Source organism: Pygocentrus nattereri, chromosome 6, assembly GCF_015220715.1.
Source record: "Pygocentrus nattereri isolate fPygNat1 chromosome 6, fPygNat1.pri, whole genome shotgun sequence".
Classification (NCBI taxonomy): domain Eukaryota; kingdom Metazoa; phylum Chordata; class Actinopteri; order Characiformes; family Serrasalmidae; genus Pygocentrus; species Pygocentrus nattereri.
In genome coordinates this window covers 44,034,492-44,055,036 of record NC_051216.1, presented here as the reverse complement: position 1 = coordinate 44,055,036, position 20,545 = coordinate 44,034,492, and the positions used below count along the sequence as shown (strand labels likewise).

At 41.6% G+C, this 20,545-nt stretch overlaps 1 protein-coding gene across 4 annotated transcripts in view; it reads right to left on the bottom strand.

Annotated features, from left to right (window-relative positions):
- Window positions 1-19,246, bottom strand: part of epb41l5 (erythrocyte membrane protein band 4.1 like 5) — an 82,284-nt gene extending 63,038 nt beyond the window's left edge. For all 4 annotated transcript variants that reach the window (XM_037539121.1, XM_037539122.1, XM_037539123.1 and 1 more), the window contains exons 1-5: window positions 19,060-19,246; window positions 15,113-15,315; window positions 2,103-2,207; window positions 703-745; window positions 272-350 (exon numbers count right to left, since the gene is read on the bottom strand). In XM_037539121.1, coding sequence (XP_037395018.1) covers window positions 272-350; window positions 703-745; window positions 2,103-2,207; window positions 15,113-15,292 — 407 coding nt within the window. In that variant the 5' untranslated portion in view covers window positions 15,293-15,315; window positions 19,060-19,246. The remainder of the gene's footprint in view (window positions 1-271; window positions 351-702; window positions 746-2,102; window positions 2,208-15,112; window positions 15,316-19,059) is intronic.
- Between the last annotated feature and the right edge of the window lie 1,299 nt (window positions 19,247-20,545).

Genomic DNA, 20,545 nt, shown 5'->3' with positions numbered 1-20,545 from the left:
AGAACACACTTCAGCTCATTTTAATGCATAATAACTGTGTATTTGCTGAATTTCACATACTGAGGGGGGAAAAAGTGAAACCTAAAAAGTGACCTGTGCGAGGGTTACAGCCCATTTTATATTTCATGTTTTATTTTTCATGTTAAACTCAACAAATATGTAGAATTTGTGCACTAAAATTAGCATATTTAAGTTTTCCGTGTTCCCCTGTCTTTACTTTGAAAATCAACTAAGCCTGTACTTTGACTGGGGGCGTCAAGCAGAAACGGACCTTGTTAACTCCTCGTGCAGGTTGTTGGGCTCTGAAGAGTAGAACTTAACACGCATGTGGAGGCAATACGGAGGTCCGACTGGTGCACAAGAGAGAGAATCCATTATTAGACGATGAAAAGAATAAAAAAAAAACAACATAAGTGGAGCTGAACACACAAGAAAAACACAGACTAAACGAGGCTGGTCAGAAACAAAGTAATAGACGATGGGAGTAAGAGCGGCAGCTCATTATGACTAAATCAGCAGACAGCTGACCAGCCCGCCGGCCAGCATTCATTTTAGCAGCCCACTTGAAGTGTCCTCCTTCCTCTTCAGAAGAAGCTGTCACAGTTTGAGACTTAACACAGAAACCCCTTTTCAAATGGAGCCTAAATGAACACGATTCAAGTGTAAATGCAGAAGAGGGAAGAATCAGAGGGGTGCACTTACTTTTCACTTGTTTTTTAATGCTTTTCGTGACGTCCAGCCAGTGCTGTAACGGAAAAACACATATTTTCACAATTCAGAATGTTTTAACAGCATAATTTAAACATTTTAAGGATTACGTTTTTAAAATCGCTGTTGTCGGGAAGAAAACCTTGTATCTCCAGAACAGTAGCTTTACAGGAGAAGGAAAAAACATACTTCACTTTTAATGCAAGTCAATGGAACCAGAGGTCATGTAATGAAGTCCATTCACCATGAAATTTACACACAAAGTAAAGGGTGACAGGAGTTTTCAAATGATGTCAAAAACGGAAAACATCGAGAAGTTTTTCGTCCGACAACAGCGAAGTGTTAAAGAGCCCATCTCCTAGTTTGTGCTCCAAGTGGAGATCTACCCATCACATCTGCATGGTTTGATGAACCAAAAAGTTGCCTTTGGTAATGTACCTTTAAATCAAATGCATGTAAACAAGCTCTGATTGGATGGTCTGCCTCAAATCATGCATTGTGCCTCACTAGAAAAAGCAGTCCAGGCTGAAACACTCTTTATAACTTCAGAGCAAGTGGGTGGAGCTAAACTGCCACAGGCTGAATAGGTGGCTGTACGTAATAATGTTTGTTTTTATTTTTTTTTTTTTACGACATCACAAAAACAGCAAACGTAATAACAGGCTGTTTTTGCAGCTTAGTTTCCAAAACTGGACTGTAGGGACTGGAGAGTGAACAGTATATTTTAAATAATCCACCAAACTCTTATTTCAGTATGAGCCCTTTAAGGCTGTTAAAAAAACTCCATAAAAGAACTTAATTCAAATCTCATATAAAAAAAAAAAGACAGTTTTATCAGTTTGAGGAAAGATGAAGCTCAAAAACCCATGGTTTGTAAGTTTGAAGCCCATACGGAGTGTAGCAGTGGAGCGAGGGATGAAGGGAGGGAGGGAGGGGCACTCTCACTGATGGAAGAATGAAAGGTCTCTCGCTTCTCTCCCCCGCATTCCTCACCCACCCCCCCCCCAACACACACACACACACACACACACACACACACACACACACACACACACACACACACACACACACACACACGTCCCTCTCTTTCTGCTCCATGCAGCACTACAGCTCAGTCCACAGCTGCTGAGCTGCCCCTCCAAACCTTCATTATCCCTCATTTAACTCCCTCCTGAAGGCTCTTCGAATCAAATACACCCAAAAACGTCCCTGCAGTGCCCTTCAAAACATGGAGATACAGAACCTGACACCTAAAAAGGCTTTCTAAACAGATTTCAAATTATTAAAAGATTAAAAAATTATAAACAGTTGTCTGGAGAGATGAAAGTCACTCTGGCAGAAGACAAAACCGTTGGTACACAAATCCCCCAACACGTCTCGGATGCTGTTCTCACCGGCACTTGTGCTGAGTCCATGAAGCGCAAGCCAAAGTAATCCTTCTCCACGATGTCCAGGTGATACATGATCTGGTCAAACAGCTCCTCGCCTTTGGCTTTTTTCTGTGGAGAGATGAACAAGCTTCAGATCTTCATACTCAAAGACCTTTTTCATTGGATTAGCTGCAAAAGGAAAAGCTGGCCTGGCCTTGGTTTTAGATCACACAGAAAAACTTCACTGCACGTAACCTGCCTTAGCCAGACTTGATTCTGATAAGATATGAAAACGTGAAAACTCCAGTCCGTATTCTTGGTATAATAAAAGGTTCCCAGTGGGGATGTGGGAGAGGGAGACTACGGCTCTAGCTAATGTCTCAAATATGCCACTATACCATGACTCGGAGTTAAAAGGCTGCTGAAAGTAGAACCAAGCCGTTCTTTTTAAAGGGGATTCTCATGGGCCTCAATCTGGACTTGTGAGTTCAGAACTATTGTGAACTCCAGCAGCACTGCTGTGTCTGATCCACTCAGACCAGCACAACACACACTAACACACCACCACCACGTCAGTGTTACTGCAGTGCTGAGAATGATCCACCACCCAAAAAATACCTGCTCTGTGAGGGTCCATGGGGGTCCTGACCACTGAAGAACAGGGTAACAGAGTATCAGAGAAACAGATGGACTACAGTCTGTAACTGTAGAACTACAGAGTGCAGCTATACAGTAAGTGGAGCTGATAAACTGGACAATGAGCGTAGAAACAAGGAGGTGGTCATGATGTTACGCCTGACCAGCGTATATAATTTATGCAGTCATCAGCTGGAACATGCAGCCACTGTTGCTCTCACTGGAAAGTTTAAAACTGCATCCACTATGTGAAAATAACGTAATAATTACAGTGAGGACCTCATTTTTAAACAACACATATGGAATTGTGCAGTGATCAAAAAGTGTTAACAAAACAAGACAGCACAAAAAAAGCCTCAGGACTTGATTTTCAAACACTGTTAGATGTTCCCTCTTAGAAACCACAGCACATCAAGAGGTCTTTATAAACAAAAACTACTTAACAGGCTCACACCCTCGACTACAACACCTACAACTAGGAGAAAAAAAAAAACCTTGCTCTTCTCAGGAGGTCAGCCTGGAACGGGTCAGGCTTGGACAGGAGCCGTACCAGTCACTCCTTTGCTCCTGCACCACACAGGAACTCCAGAAGAGAAAGAAGGACAACCAAGCAAATCAACACAGCAACACTGAGGAGAAACTCACACAAAATCCAAGCTCTGACCTCAGCCATTACCACCTCTACAGATCAGTGAGTCACAGCCTGGTCAGCAGTCACAAAAGAAGGCCCTGACCTACGACCGTGGGCAGAAACAAAAGAAGGGAGTCACCACATATTTAAGAGGGGTTGTGCGAGCAAGAACCAGGAATGGAGAACCAGTGCTGCAGGGCAATCTATGAGTGGGCGCAAAAGTGTGTAGACCCTGCCACGAGCCTAATATCGCATTCTAGGTCAAAACTGGCACACCTCCGATAAACAATATGAGAGGGGTGTGGTTAGCAGAATATCAGTTGTATTGTTTGCTAACCATATACTAGAAGACGGACACCCCCTCACATCTAAAGACAGTGTGACAGTTTTCAGTCACAGACTACGATTTTACAAAGACGGGAAATTTTGCAGTGTCGTTATTTACAAGACTGCAACTAAATTTGAGATTGTGCCGTCTTGACCACCCTCACACTAAACGATCGAGATGACGATCTAACAAGACTCATGATTTTATTACGACATTGGACATTTGTCTGCGACAATGAAAGCCCTTGAAAAGTAATTTGGTATAAGCCAGATTTTATATATATATATATATATATATATATATATATATATATGGAAAAAAAATATTCTCCTGTAAAGGTGATCATTTTGGAGATACAGGGTTTTCTTCTGACAAGACAACAATGTATGTGTATAGATAGACAGATGGATTTAGGTGGATAGATAGGTGGACTTTTCTCCACACACACCCCCATTAATGTCTAAATAGCTGGCAACATAAGTGAGTAAACCTCAAAGTGAACGTGTTTAAATTGTGCCTAATTGTGTTGTTGTCCCTCCCTGGGACATTGTGAGTCATGTGACTCCGTACAGTTACAAGGTTCCAGGTGTGAATGAGGAGCAGGGCTGTTAAATTTGGTGTTTTGGGTACAGTTCACTCATACTGGCCACTGGATATTCAACATGGTACCTCATGGCAAAGAACTCTAAGGATGTGAGAAGGAGAATTGTTGCTCTCCACAAAGACGCCTAGGCTATATGAAGATTGTGAACACACTGAAAGTGAGCTCTATCAAGGTGGCCAAGGTCATACAGCAGTTTTCCAGGACAGGTTCCACTCAGAACAGCCCTCGCCACGGTCAACCAAAGAAGTTGAGTCCACATGTTCAGCGTCATATCCAGAGGCTGGCTTCAAAAAAAGAAAAAAAATTGACACGAGTGCTGCCAGCATTGCTGCAGAGGTTGAAGAAGTGGGAGGTTAGCCTGTCAGTGCTCAGACCATATGCAGACACAATGCATCAACTTGGTCTGCATGGCTGTCGTCCCAGAAGGAAGCCTCTTCTGAAGCTGATGCACAAGAAAACCCGGAAACAGTTGAAGACAAGTAGTCCAAGAACATGGAATACTGGAACTATGTCCTGTGGTTTTCTAACACAATAACGTCTCCAAACACATCTCCAAGACGACAACTGCTTTGCTGAAGGTGATGGACTGGCCAAGTATGTTTATATACATAATTCCAGTAAGTTGAGTAACAGAAAGCCAAAAGCTTAGTTAGCAGCTCTAATGTGCCACACACCACAGCACAAGCTTGGTTCCAGCTAAATGATGCTAAAAGGACACCTGAGGATGTATGAGAGCGTAAAGTCAAGTGACTGAAACTGAACATGTTCTGTGTTGACTGAAGCTTTGACAAGTTAGTTGCCATAAGGTTCTTGCCTTGTACCTTCATCTTCACTCAGCTGTAACAGCTGCAAAGTGCACACTGTCCCAGAATGTCTCTGAGCCATTTAATGGGACATAAAACAATAACTTAAAAAGTAAGTACACTCTCTTTAACGCTGCCAAAACTAGTAATGAAGAACATTTTCTGTTCCCCAACTGGATATTACAACCATAATCTCAAAATACAGCGGTCACGCGAAAAATAAGGTGGACAGCAAAATGGTTAAAATAGCACACTAGCCCATCCTTAGTCAAGACCCACAACCTGCAGCCTCCGTCTCTGGCGGAGCTCAGCCTGGGTGCTGTTTCAGAGTCCACTGCGCTGGACGCTCAGTCCGGCCCCAGTGAGTTGGCATAGCGCACAAAGCATCTCAGTGGGTTCGCGGGAATCACACAAAGGGCCCATTGTACACTCCAGTGAGCGCCGGGCTTCCCAGCTCGCATTGTTCTGCCGAGGTTTTTTCCAGCACTGCCGGAGCAGCTACCGGCTTTTGAAGGCGCAGCTACATTCCTCAGCCTGCTTCCTGCGCACAAGTCATTGCAAGGGAGGGCTGGGAGGGCAGGGGCTCGAGAAATCTCTCAGCACCATGTCCCATGAAAGCTGGGGCCTCCACTGTCCAGATCCTTCTGGAGAAGGATGGGACATCAAGCCCGTAAATCACAGACCAAGCACAAACCAAGCACATACTGAGCTAGTGATTGATGCAATTTAAGGGTACCTTAGGGGTATCCCATGGAAACCCTTTGAGAGGTACGATGTTTGAGATACAGTGGGAAGACTCTAAATATTTGTGCAGCTTGAGATCTTCCATGGCTTCCTTTATCTCCTTGCTGTACATCTCTGGACTGAAGATGGGTTCTCTTTCAGGAGATGGCCCAGTTATGGGATTTATTAGGCTGTACTGGCAAACACAACATACAACCTTCAAGAATATAAATGGCTGGCTTAATGGATTCGATTCTAGTTTCAATTTAACTGTTGGTCATCTGATTCGAGGAACGGTCATTTATAGGAAAACAGCAAGCAGCTCTCCAACTGGAATTGGCACAATATGACTGTAGCCTTCAAACTGAGCACTTACAGATTACTTCTTGCACGTCAAAACAGTGGAGGGGAGTCTGCAAGGGGGTCAGACTAAAGTTGAGGAAACTGTGCCTGTCATGGCAGATTCACAAAAACCATTGCTTCTGTCTATCGACAGAGTCTGGTGCACTTTGTATCGTGGCCAAGACTCGCCTGCTTTGACAGGAATGGGCCGTTAAACTGACGAGCAACAGCCAAACACCGTGTTTTTTCTGTGACGTGTGGGCACACCCATGGGCAGTGGGTTAAAGTAGAGATACCAAAGGTAAAATATTATTCCAGTAAAAGTTCCTCCCTTTAGACCTCCACTTGAGTAAAAAAGTATTGTAACATCGGAAAAACATCGAAAAAAAATTGCAATTAGATGTTTCCCCGAAACATTTCAGACAACAGAAAACCAGACAGTAATACCCAGGAACCTTCTTACTAGATACAGCAAATATAGTGGATTCTAGTAATGCTAGAAATGCTGATAATGATGACATATTACAACCCTTTTCCACAAGTCAACTCAGTTCCCTGGGGTCTTAATGAAATGTCGGTGACATGTTTTGGTCAAAATACCACAAGGATGAAACACCAGCACCATCGTTTTCACACCGCAATCTTTATTTCCCTCGTCTGCAGTTTTGCCAAGGACAGCTGGTTTTGAGCCTCTTTCAGCATCACCAGTCCTGCGTTGTACTGACACCAGTTGGAAACACAGGCTTCCGATTTGCCCGCTTCTTGCTTGATTTTTCCCGTTCCACCTTAAGTGGTGCAACACAGTCACATTCTGGCACCTTAGGTGTTACAGTAACAGCTGCTGCACCATTTAAAGTGGAACAGGGGAAAAAACGAGCAAGAAGCTGACTTCAGCTTTGCGTCACAGGTCAGGTATAGCCGACAACAGATCAGCTCCCATGCTTGGTTCTTAGCTTCGACAAGACGGCAGTGGGTCCGGTGCTTGCGAGAAAAAGATGCACCTTCGCAATCGTAGGTTGCTCAAGACGTGGGTGGAGATACTCACTCATAGGCAGTGTAATTCTGAGTCCGAGCTTGATTTAGGAATCCCTTGTGGAATCCCACGTTTTCTGACCGAGGCAGCCCATAAAAAACTAAACTGGGCTGTCTTCTTTCACAGTTTGTGGGTTGGCAGGCTCTCCTGATATCAAAATGTATGTGCATAAGCACTGAAAGAGTGAGTTTTTCATAACACGCCCCCTGTAACATATGAATGAGCTGCTTTACGTACATTCAAAGTTGTCAAATGACAAACGCTGGAACAATTACGGCAGGTTGATTCGGTCACATGAGCCTATCTGAAAAGCACTATATAATTTAATACACCATTAGAAATAAAAGGTGCCATGCAGGTATGTTATTCATTCAGTCCAATTTTGTACATTGAATACATTTTTCCCCAGTGGCTCCTGCCGAACAAAACCTAGTATCTCCAAAAAATGGTAACTTTACAGGAGAAAGAAATACATGCGTTACTTTTAATGCAAGTCGATGGAACCAGAATTTTTTCCAAGTAATTTTGTTCCGTTTCTTATGGTCCAATCATCATGAAATTTACAAACAATGTAAGGAACAACAGGCACTTTCAGACGATGACAAAAACTGAAAATCGACAAAAATGGAGACAAGGTTTTATTCAGACAGCAGCGACATTTGCACCTTTTCATGCACCGAATGTTTTAAAACAACAATAAAACAAAAGCCTGGAGACGAGGCAGGGTGTTTGGAGTCAGCGCAACTTAGAAAATGTAATCTCAATGGATTATTATACAGTTATGAACCCTGACTGAAGGTACTGAGATGTAGCCTGGAGGGCACCACCCCAGTGGCGAGAGGAATAGGGAGGCAAAGGGAGAGGCTTCATTAGCATTAGGCCCAAAATAGTTGCAGGTGTGGATCTCTGATGTTATTCACCTACTGAGCTCCGTTTAAAGCAGTGGCACATATAAAGGAACAGCAGACAGGAATGTATGAATCATTTCAAGTTGTGAAAGAGACAGAATCTGGAGGCTATATTTACTTTTCTTATCCGTTACAGCCGCAGGGAGATATTTGTCAACCTTCTTCCAAACATCGGATCCACACGGGCGCATACACACCACTAGGCCTTGCGTTCAGACTGTGTCTGTTCTAGATAAGAAGGAATTCCAAAGGAATTCAACCGTCTCAAACTCAGAACATGCACCAGATGAAGATAAAGATGAATAATGAAGATGTCAGATGAAAATCAACTGAGGAAAGCAAGAGGTGGGTTTTCAAGCCTCAGCCGTTCTCTCATGCTTCATGAAACATGCAACAAACATTACTGCAGTGACAGATTAAACACAGTCCTCTCGCATTTAAGAAGCTGGTCACTATAACCACCTCTACGTCATACCACAGGCTTAGGACGCAGGCATGAACTTAAGTCAGTCATACACGGTGCAGTTTTGGCCCATTTTAAGACCAGTTTGGTCATAGCTGATTAAATTTCATGATCAGGCAAACCTCAAACGCGCATGCTCACAGCCACTTGTCCAACACAGGTGAACACACAGGCTCACAAAAGTCCATCTATTACTCTCGTTGACTGAACTGCAAGGTGTAAACGTTACGGCTGCGGTGAGATCAAATTATATGGGAGATCCCACCGACATAACCGCCTAGATTTTCTTAAAATTTCAGTGCTTCACTTTGTGCAGGAGCCTGTATTTTAATTCCCGCATTGGGCACTATGTAGAGATCAGTGACCACTTAAAAGTCAGCCAATATTTTTACTCAGTACATGAACTTGCTTGAAATATCGGTCCAATCTCAACATATATCTGATTAAAAAAATAAATAAATAAACAAGTAGAGAGAAAGAGAAACAAGTAACTGCTGTATATCAACTGCTGTATAATCATTCAATAACATTACAAATACAACTAATGTCAAACTGTACACTTTCTCAGGTATTATCATCTACTATCCATATTTATTAAAAACCAAATGCATACCATGGCAAGGTCAAAAGGTCAACTCATACAAAATCTGACAAAATCTCATTTTAATACTCTTACTCAATATTTGGTATAAATGAAGGCCATTCTAAAAACGTATTATTTGTGTCCTCTCTGCTAAAGTGTCTAGATAGACTTCATACGTCAAGGTGTGCTTGGGCCCCGAACGATTGCCGCTTGAGATGCAAACTGTAGTCAATGCTCCTCTACATTTTTGCTCAGTACGTGAACATGCAGCGTATTGTTTTGGACAAAACAGCTTTACTGGAAACTGTCCGTAGACAGAACTGTCTGTTGGGGCTGCGTTTCACGTGCAGCGTGAGCATCTACATCGCATCATCACAGTGTTGGCATATAAATTGGCTTTGTCCATAAACATTGGGCTATTCAAACACACAGAGCGAGTTGTTACCAAACACAAGATTTCTGAAATCGCACACCATATGCCTGACGGTGTTACGTAATTTATTTATTAGTGGTGTCTAGAGTCACTAAGCCAAAGTGAATTAAAGCTAACATGACAAAATTCTCATTGACAAATTGACAAACCATCTGTAGTTCTAACCTACAGCCGTTCAGATATCAACACGAAAACAAATTATATTAAATGTTCTTCTACTGTCCAGAAACTGTGACTGTTCACCAGCGAGTACTATGAATACCGAAATGTCTCTGTCTTTGCGGACGTACCTTTACGTACATCATGGCAAGAGTGATTTAACTAGCTGGCTAGTTATAGGAATAAGTTAAGTGATACTTTATTGATCCCACAAACGGGGAAATTCCACCTCTGCATTTAACCCGTCCGTGAAGTGAAACACCACATACACACTAGTGAAGACACACACACTAGGGGGCAGTGAGCACACTTGCCCGGAGCGGTGGGCAGCCCTATCCACGGCGCCCGGGGAGCAGTTGGGGGTTAGGTGTCTTGCTCAAGGACACCTCAGTCATGGAATGTCAGCCCTGGGGATCGAACCGGCAACCTTCCGGTCACAGGGCCAGATCCCTAACCTCCAGCCTACGACTGAATAATGTCCAAGAAATTAGCTCCGAATGTGCCAATAGCATCGGAAAAACAAGATCGCCGGGCGCAAGGCGTCAGACATACCGCTTGAAAAACCAGATACTTTCATGGTTGAGCACCGTGGCTCAACAGCGAGAAAACGAGAACGATCTTCCTTAAACTCACTTGTCTTTGAACAACACCTGGATGGAATTGTTTGAAAGATCCGTGGAAAGAAAGTCTCCCCTGCAGTGTTGATGAAGCTACTGATAACCCGGACCACAGCGTTCTCAACACTGTGACAGATGAATAAAGTTTGGATATCCAGTTTTTTGGGGGTTTTTTTGCATGCTACTCCAATGACTCCATGGCTGTGGTCTTCTTTGTCTCATTATGGCTCGCTTGTAAAAACTACTACTGTGGTGAATTTGTTTACATCCAGTCTAAAGTATCATGGACGAACAAAACAAAATTATCAGAATTTTTAGGGGAAATTTTGCTTCATTCACTTGTTGAGAGGGTGGTGTGAAAAGTATCACTGCTGAGAAACTGACCAACCAGGGCTCATGATATACACAGTACACTTACATTGCAGACGTCTGGTTCCCATCACCACCACTGTGAACATCAAACCACTCGAAGTGACTTTGTTTACATCTTAACCATTTTATGGAATTTCCCTTTTAAAATCTGTATAATTTCTGCAAACATTTCCATATAGGAATGGCCCTAGCCATAAAGTTTCAGTCTTTGACGCCTGTACTCAACTATAAGCTCGAGAAAGTTTCCCCACAGCAAACTTCCCACCCAGCCCACTCATGAGTCCAGATGGGGGCCCGTGAGAAGTCCTGAGGGAGCGGCCGCAGAGTAAACACACAGGAATTAAGAGACTGAGGGGAGTCGACCATTGGCTCCACTCACTGAGCGTCCAGTCACATGACGGGCGGGGCGTTTCAAGGGATCATGGTATTACACTTGATCAGTACACGGTGTGGCACGTAACTGTCCGAGCCACAGCTGAGTGATCACAGCTAGACCAGTCCAGCCCGGGCATTCATTAACACAGCAACGGGCTCTCTGACCAACCTGCCCTTCCACCCTCCGTGTCAGGTAATGTAAACAAGAAGGAATCTCAACAGCACCAAGAGCAGAGTGCGCATGCAAGGTTAAGCTTTGCCAAACTCAATTCTGAAGGTTTACCGAGTCTTCTGGAGACATATTTCACAGAGACTCAAAAACATCTGCAGAGGGTAACAGTAATAACACCAGAAATCACAAATATACGTTCAAAAAGACCCACCAGACAAGGGACGCCCTGAACAAGGGATGGAATTATGGACCAGTGCCTATGCCCAATACTTTTCATGCACAAATCTACCATTACTGATACATAGATATTGATAAAATATAGAAATTAGAAGCAGATCCATCTAGATTAGCATTGCAGAGATATACAAACTGTAAATTGTATAGGGTGACAATATACAGGGTGAAACAAGTAACTGCTGTATAATTCTTTAACATTATAAACACAACTAATGTCACAGTTGTAAAGGTCAAAGGGTCAATGCATACATAATCTGGTGAAAATGTTTTTTGAGATCTTTCCTCAACATTTAGTAGAAGTACTGGCCAAAGAAATGTCCAGGATCTGCTGCTGGGGAGGATTCTTCTTCAGAATTCTCCTTGCTGGCAGCAGGACACCCATGATAAACGATGAACGATATACTGTGCAGCTCCTCGGTGAGCCAACTTTGGTTTATTCCCATTATGACAGCAGTTTAATGTACCGCCTCCCAGAATCCTAATCAGTCAATATTTACTACTACTTACTGATGTTTCGTTGATTTTCTAAGTGCAGCATTTTGCTGTAAACGTTAACCTCTTCAACTCCTTGAGACCACCGGTGGTTCTAGCACTTCTAGCTGTTCTTCATAACGTTCATATTCCATAAGCTCCATTCAGAAGCTGGGCGTCGTGTGAGGCTGTAGCTCTTCTCTCCACTCTAATAGACGGTGATGTCATTTTAAACCCTTATAATAAAAGAAGCTGAACTTTGTTTTTCTACTGAAAGTCGAGCCGTTTTTCCCCAAATCTGGGCTCTAAACTATAAACAGACGGCGTCTCTTCAGTGATCTGCTCTGGAAACATCACTTTTAGAGAATAACACAAAGAGCGTCGGAGATTTTTGGCTTTCAGCAGTAAATTGTAAGGATATAGTGATATGTGGAGATCATAGAACACAGGTTCTGTTAACTTGTAAAATAACTTATTATTTTACAAAATAATAAATAAATAAAACTAAAAATGTACATTTATTTCATGTTTAACATACTGGAAAATTACTGAAACATAAAATATATAAATGCATCATAACCTTTGCACTGAATGTTTACGCTAAATTCAGAATATAAACAGTAACTGTGCACTAAAATGTGAAGAAGTGTGTTCTCAGTGAAGGAAGTGACTTATTTTCACATCAATAGTACATGTAATGTGACCAGACGTGCCCAAATTTTGCAGGCTTGCTTTTACATGAGCAATCTTCTTTATGGGAGGCTGAAAGAATATTCCCCTTTAAAAAACATCCCACACTCCCAAATCACGCCAACACACAACAAAGCTACAAAACGTCCAAATTATTAAACAACATGACGTCTGTTGAACTAAAGCAGCTGTAGACTGAAAAAGCAAACGTAGTCAAGAAGCTAACTGTGCAACTACTTTTATAAAACAGCATGACAGCAACGCTTTCCCTAACTTCTTTACTACTGTAGCTAGACTGGAAACAGCAGTGTTAATGTAAATTCTACTTAAAATCTGGGGCAGGGGAACCAGCATGAGATTATCTTGACTTAACTAATCATCAACCAGCTCCTGCTGAGTCCTCTTGGGGGAGAAAGGGAGATGAATTTCATAAAAAAAAAAAAAAAGTCAACAGCAGCCAACGGGAGCCTTCCTGCTGTGAACGTTACAAAATCGGAATAATATAAATGCACTGGTATCAAAGTAAACACAAACTGTTCACAACAGTTTCCAAAAACCAACTGAACCCCCCACCAAAAAAAAAAAAAAAAAACGACTGACCAGCCTACAAACACATTTCTGACCAGGCACAGCCTTAAATAGTCTTTGAAGATTGTGCTGCTGTTGAATGCATGAGTCAGATATTCGAGGGAAACCTGCACCTGTTTCACAACCACAACATTAGACGCCCAAAGCAATCCGACTGGAACCGCAAGAACCTTAGTGGGAATTTAACCCACAGATAAACAAGTTAGTAACAAAATGATTCATCTAGATTCTTCGAACTCAACTAGAAGCTGAGACTGTAAAAAGGGTGATTCAAAAGATTCTTGCGTTTCAAAATTTATTTCACTTGTAAATCGTTACAGATCAATGCAGTGAACTGTAAAATGGCTTAAACGAGCAGAAAGTTTATTATGTAATTGTACAAGGTCTCAGTCTGAACCTCCTCCGGCTGTACGGACGACATCAACACCATAATCAAACTCATCCCAGACTGGATTGAGCGGGTCGGGTGTCGCTGCACTCACGGCTCTTTCAGTGCGATTTCGGAGATCATCCAGTGCTGTGGAACCAACCATGAACGCTCTGAGATGTTGGAAGTTCACTGATGACAAAAATCATGCTGCACAGTTCTGACGGATTCACTCTTATTGACGTGGCGAACGCAGGACGAGTTCTGCTAAGGGGTCTCATCTCCTCTCAGACTGAAGGGAGCCAGTCAGAAACTCTATGACCCCCTCTTACAGTTGGATTGTGATTGGTTCCTAGACGCCTCACGGTTGTAAAAATATGGCTCTTTGAAATCGGATGAATCTTGAATCGTCCTGTATTATAGTATATCGAATATCTGATATCAGTGCATCCCACAATGTAATAACTTATCATATATTACTATAATATAGTAGTACATTGCTGCTGTTGGAACAAAACCTTGTATCTTCATTTCTGTCCTTTCTTCAGTTTTTGCACTTTACACTGTGCATAAATTTCATGATGAATGGACCCGAAAGAAACGGCCCAAATTTACTTGGAAAAAAGTCTGGTTCCATTGACTTCCATTAAAAGTAGAGTATGTTTTTTCCTTCTCGTGTAAAGTTCCCATTTTGGAGATACAAGATTTTATCCCAACAACAGTGATGTACATTATTATACGGATACAGATACTTTCTGACCAATCAGGGCTCCTGATATACACAGTACACTTACATTGCAGACGTCTGGTTCCCATCACCACCACTGTGAACATCAAACCTCTCGGAGTGACTTGGGTTACATCTTAACCATTTTATGGAATTCCCTTTTAAAATCTGTATAATTTCTGCAAACATTTCCATATAGGAATGGCCCTAGCCATAAAGTTTCAGCCTTTGACGCCTGTACTCAACTATAAGCTCAAGAAAGTTTCCCCACAACAAACTCAGACATCCAGCCCACTCATGAGTCCAGATGGGCTCTGATAGTGAAGTTATTATTATTATTATTATTATTATTATTAAGTGACCCTTGAGTCCCACAACGGGAAAATTTCAACTCCGCATTTAACCCATGCATACAGTGAGACACCACATACACACTAGAGAACACTCACACACACACACACACACACACACACACACACACTAGGGGCAGCCCTATCCACAGCGCCCGGGGAGCAGTTGGGGGTTAGGTGTCTTGCACACAGGCACCTCAGTCATACTGTCGGATCAGGTGACCTTCTAGTCCAGCCCATGACTGCCCCCAAACAAGCTTTTAAGAATAAATTTTAAGAATATGAAAATCTGTAAGATTCACATTCACTGCCCTGAGATCGCAGCACAGGCAAAACGTGAGTCTCACGTTTAAACCTCGTTACAGTACAGTACCAAGTCAGTACCCAGTAGAACCCAGCTGTTCTCCTGCTGTGATACTCACCGGTAAGTCCACACTGACGTCCGTCCCGTCCAGCAGAGACACTCTGCAGGTGATGATGTTTTTGGTGTCTCCAGCTGCCGGGATGTGCGTGTTGGCCCTCTGCGCCTCCCTCAGCCGTGCTCTCTCCGCGGCCTTACGGGCAGAGCGCCGGCCCAGAGTGCGCCGGAGAAAACTCAGCATGGCCGAGGACCTGTGGTTAATGCCTGAGAGTGAGGGAGGCAGGGAGAGAGAGAGAGACAGAGAGGGGTTTAAATTATAGATTAAGGCTTAACAAGAAAAAAGATCAAGGCTTAATGACCAGCAGCTTCATCAACGGTCAGTGACCTCAGAAATACTATCATGCTAGGTATCGTTAGACCTTCTGAACTAGAGCTGACCACAGGACCAGGTATAAGCTGTGGGCCAGATCAGCCGTACTTCAATTACACGCCCTGACGACATGTTCAATTACAAAGAGAGCAAACTTGGTCTGTTTAATATGAATTTATGCAGCACAAATATTTTATATTTTTACATACTATGGATTGTGAAGTATTGTGACGTTACATTACTGACATATCAATCATTACTGATATATTGTGGTTGGTTAGTGTAGTGGGTAATACCTCTGCCTTCTACACTGTAGACTGGGGTTCAACCCCCCGCCTGGACCAGCACCCTACACTACACCAATAAGAGTCCTTGGGCAAGACTCCCAACACCACCTTCGCCTTCCTGTGTAAATGATCAAACTGTAAGTTGCTCTGGATAAGAGCGTCAGCCAAATGCCATAAACGTAAATGGTAAATATATCGTTGAGCTCTAGCTGGTCGATATTTTGTCCATACCGATGTACAGCGATACTGACATATTGTTACATTACATTACATTTACATTTAGCAGACGCTTTTATCCAAAGCCACTTACAAATAAAGTGGTACAAAGAACAAACATAGTCAGGCCTTAAAGGAGGCCAATGGGTAATAGCGGGGTAGAGAAGGGAAGGAGGGCAAGAAGGAGATGAGGTTGGTAGTGGTTAGATCTGGAAGAGGTGATTAGAGCAAGTGCTCCCTGAAGAGCTCTGTCTTCAGGAGTTTCTTAAAAATAGCGAGGGACGCCGCTGCTCTGACAGCGGAAGGTAGCTTGTTCCACCATTGGGGAATCAAGTATGAGAACAGTCTCGATTGCTTTGTGTGAATGTTTGGCAAAGCTAAGCGACGTTCATTGGAGGATCGCATCGCCCGGGCGGTGCTGTAAGCCTTTAGGAGCGAGTGCAGGTAGGAAGGAGCCTGATCTGTTAACACCTTGTAGGCAAATATTGTGATGTTGATATATTAAAAATATATTTGATACATAACCCATAATGTAATATCATCTGTACTAATACACTGTGATACTGACATAGTGATATTGATATGTTAAATATTTGATACATATTCCATAATATAATATTGTCTATACTGATACACTGTGATACATATTTTAATATTGATATTTAATTTTTAAAAAGATATTCCATAATATAATATTGTCTATACTGATACACTGTGATACATATTTTAATATTGATATTTCATTTTTTTAAAGATATTCCATAATATAATATTGTCTATACTGATACACTATGATACTGACATATTTTAATATTGATATTTAATTTTTAATAGATATTCCATAATATAATATTGTCTATACTGATACACTGTGATACATATTTTAATATTGATATTTAATTTTTTTAAAGATATTCCATAATATAATATTGTCTATACTGATACACTGTGATACATATTTTAATATTGATATTTAATTTTTTTAAAGATATTCCATAATATAATATTGTCTATACTGATACACTGTGAAACATATTTTAATATTGATATTTAATTTTTTTATAGATATTCCATAATATAATATTGTCTATACTGATACACTGTGAAACATATTTTAATATTGATATTTAATTTTTTTATAGATATTCCATAATATAATATTGTCTATACTGATACACTGTGATACTGACATAGTGATTTTTAACAATATATTTGAGGCATAATTTATGATGTAATATCTATTACATCATGCTGTGATACTGATATTTTTAAACAATGTTTTATATATAATCCATAATGCAAATGTCATCTATAATGATACACTGTGATGCTGATATTTTTAACAATATGTTTGATACATATGTCATCTATAATGGCATATTGTCATACTGACATATTGTGATTGACAGTGATATTTTAACAATACGATACATAATCTATAATGCAATATTCTCTATAATAATACATCGTGATACAGAAATATTGCGGTATTTATATTTTTAATAAAATATTTGATACAGCTAATCAGTAATGTAATAGTCTATAATGACGCAGTGTGTAAAAACACAAAAAAGGCTGCTTTATTTCTTAGTGGATTAAAAAAAACTGTTTTACATATTTATGGAGCCCCTATGGGGACATGATTACTTTTTAATAAGGTGTGGCTGCAAATTAATATTCTGAGGCCACCAATTATGTTTCTCATAACATGAGGCTCCAGTGTATTAAATTGTAGCTACACCAAATTAGTTTGTGGTTTAATATAGCAATTTGTGCACTCAATATAGTAAATAGTGGCCTCAATATATTAATTGGTGGCCTCAATATAGTAATGTGTGTACTCAACATAGCAAATAGTGCCTTCAACATAGCCATAGTGTGGCTTCCAGATAGTAATGTGTGTGCTCAGTGTAGCAAATAGTGCTCTCAAAATAGTAAATAGTGGCCTTCATATATTAATTTGTGGCCTCAATACACTAATTTGTGGTCTCATAGTAAACACAGTACATTTTTACCTCAATATAGTAACCGGTGTACTCAATATATTAATTTCTGCACTCAATATAATAAATAGTGGCCTCAATATAGTAAATAATGGCCTTAATAAAGTAATTTGTGCACTCAGTATTGTAATTTGTAAATAAATAGCCTCAGTATATTAATTTCTGTACTGAATATCATAAATAAATAGTGGCCTCAATACAGTAAAATGCAACCTCAAAACAGTAAATAGTGAACTCAATATACTAATTTCAGGTCTCAATATAGTAATTTGTGGTCTCTATATAGTCATTTGTGGCCTCAGAGTAAACTGCAACCTCAATATAGTAACAAGTGTACTCAATAAAGTAATTTGTGCACTCAGTATAGTAATTTGTGTACTCAATATCATAAATAAACATAGCCTCAATATAGTAAAATGTGGCCACAATATATTAATTTGTGGGCTCAATATAGCAATTTGTGGCCTTGAAACGTTAATTTGTTCACTCAATATAGTAATATGTAGCCTCAAAACAGTAAATAGTGACCTCGATATACTAATTTCTGCACTCGTTATAGTAAATTATGGCCTCAATATAGTAATTTATATAACAGTTACCCTATAGAACAACTCGTGTACTCAATATAGTAAGTAGTGGCTTCAATATATTAATCTGTGTCCACGCCTTATTAAATATAGCAATCATCAGGTCACCTTAAGGGCTCCGTGTCAGACACAGAAGACGTCTTTATTGACTTCAGTCGCTTCGAGTCCAGACGTAAGAGGAACTGTTGAGATTGAACCTGCGGCGCTTCTGAAAGCCGCCTGGAAACACGTTCACCTTCACCTTCAGCTCAATAAATGCGATAAACGTGTGAATGTGGCGGTATTTTCTATTCCCAAGACCAACTCCGACAACCTGGACACACATTAAAGCTGAAAAAGCCGTTAGCCGCGCTGCTAACGAAGCGCAACTTTCCGTTCCACCTTAAACAGCTTAAACAGCGCCGCTACGCTCTCGCGCCCACAGTCGACCGAATGGAACCGCTTTACCACTTAAGGTGGAGCGGAGAGTTCGAGAGAGGAGCGGGCGCTGCGCTGCCACTTGTTGATCCGAGCGGACGAAAGCTGGACCGGCCGGAGTTACTCACTCTCTCAGTGCCTCTGTCCTCGCACAAACATCAGAAAGCAGCGCTGCGCTCCGAGGAGCCCATGTTCACCGCTCAGCTCCACCTCGGCGCTCCGCTCGGCCACAGGACAAACAATTGGAAGCTCCTTCTCCCCCAAAAGATGTAGGAGGGCTTTCTTGTGTCTCTCTTTCAGGAAATGACGTCGCCATCAAATCCCTGAAAGTGGATTTACATTTAAAGGGGAACCCCACCGACCTCTCCGAAATTCACCGCGAATAAAGGGCAGAGATGTGACCAGAGCCGTCCAGAGCGGCTTGGTGTGAGACGCTCTACTCCAGAGAAACTTAGCGGCTCAGGACTGTTCACAGCGGCGGTGATAGGAACCAGACGGCCGCCTCGGAAAGCTCCTCGCAGAGAGCTACTACACGAAGCGGTTAGGCTCGCGCTGTCTGATTCCGAGGATAGTTCTGTGGTAAAAGTTTGGCTTAAAATGTATTTTAATCCATTCGTGGCGGAGGGGCACACGAAGGGTGGGCTAAGGCGAAATAGTCCCTACAGAAAACTCGTTTTTTTCCATATTTATGACGTTTTACCCTCAGCATTACTGATAAAAGCTCGTGGGGTCCCGGGAAGGCGGTAAATAAAATGCCTATATTTGCATTGTGGTCATTGTGATGTCTGGTTCCTATCACCACCACTGTGGAGGAATCTTTACAATGAACCATTTCACACCAAACCACTTTGAATGACTGTTTACACCTCAACCACGGAACTATTCAGAAATTATGAAAAATTGGTGGAACAGCCAATGAGCTGCTCCGCTGCTCCGCTCGCCGACCAATCAGCGCCCAGTAGAAATATTGCCGGCATCCTGCGGCCTAAAACCCATTGGCTGTAAAAAAAAAAAAAAAAAAAAGAGAAATACATCATTCTACTTTGTAGAATTAAAGGAAAGCTCAGAAAACTATTTTAACTTTTCGTTTTTAGCCGTTTAGCTCCCAATCACCGAGGCGCCCTCTGCTGTTTTGCAGTGCTGTTTTTGATATCATGGGGGAAATAGGAAGAGGCCAGACTCCTCATTAACCGGCTCTGGCCAAACATCATGTCTCTATTAACCTGGCTGACAAACCTCATAGAGGTTCCTGTTGGTTCCTGATGGTTTTGTAATGTGTTTTGAGTTGAAATTGCAATGTAAATGATCTTAATGGTTTAACAGGTGACCAGTGGCTGCATCTGATGGTTTCCTAATGGGATCTAAAGGTGTTCTACAGGAAACGAGTGGTCTCTATTTGATTCCCATTAGAAAGTAAAAGCCACTAGGAATCCTACTGGTTTCTAATGTCTTTTCTTTTTAGCAGGGGACTATCCCCCACAACAGTAGCTCTGCTACCAGTCAGGATTCTTTGCTGCAGTGAAGCATGGGCATGCTGTATTTGCGCAGTGCATGCTGGGTATTGTAGTGAGAGGATATAGTAAAAAGGCAGCCATTCGTGGCCGGGAGTCCAAC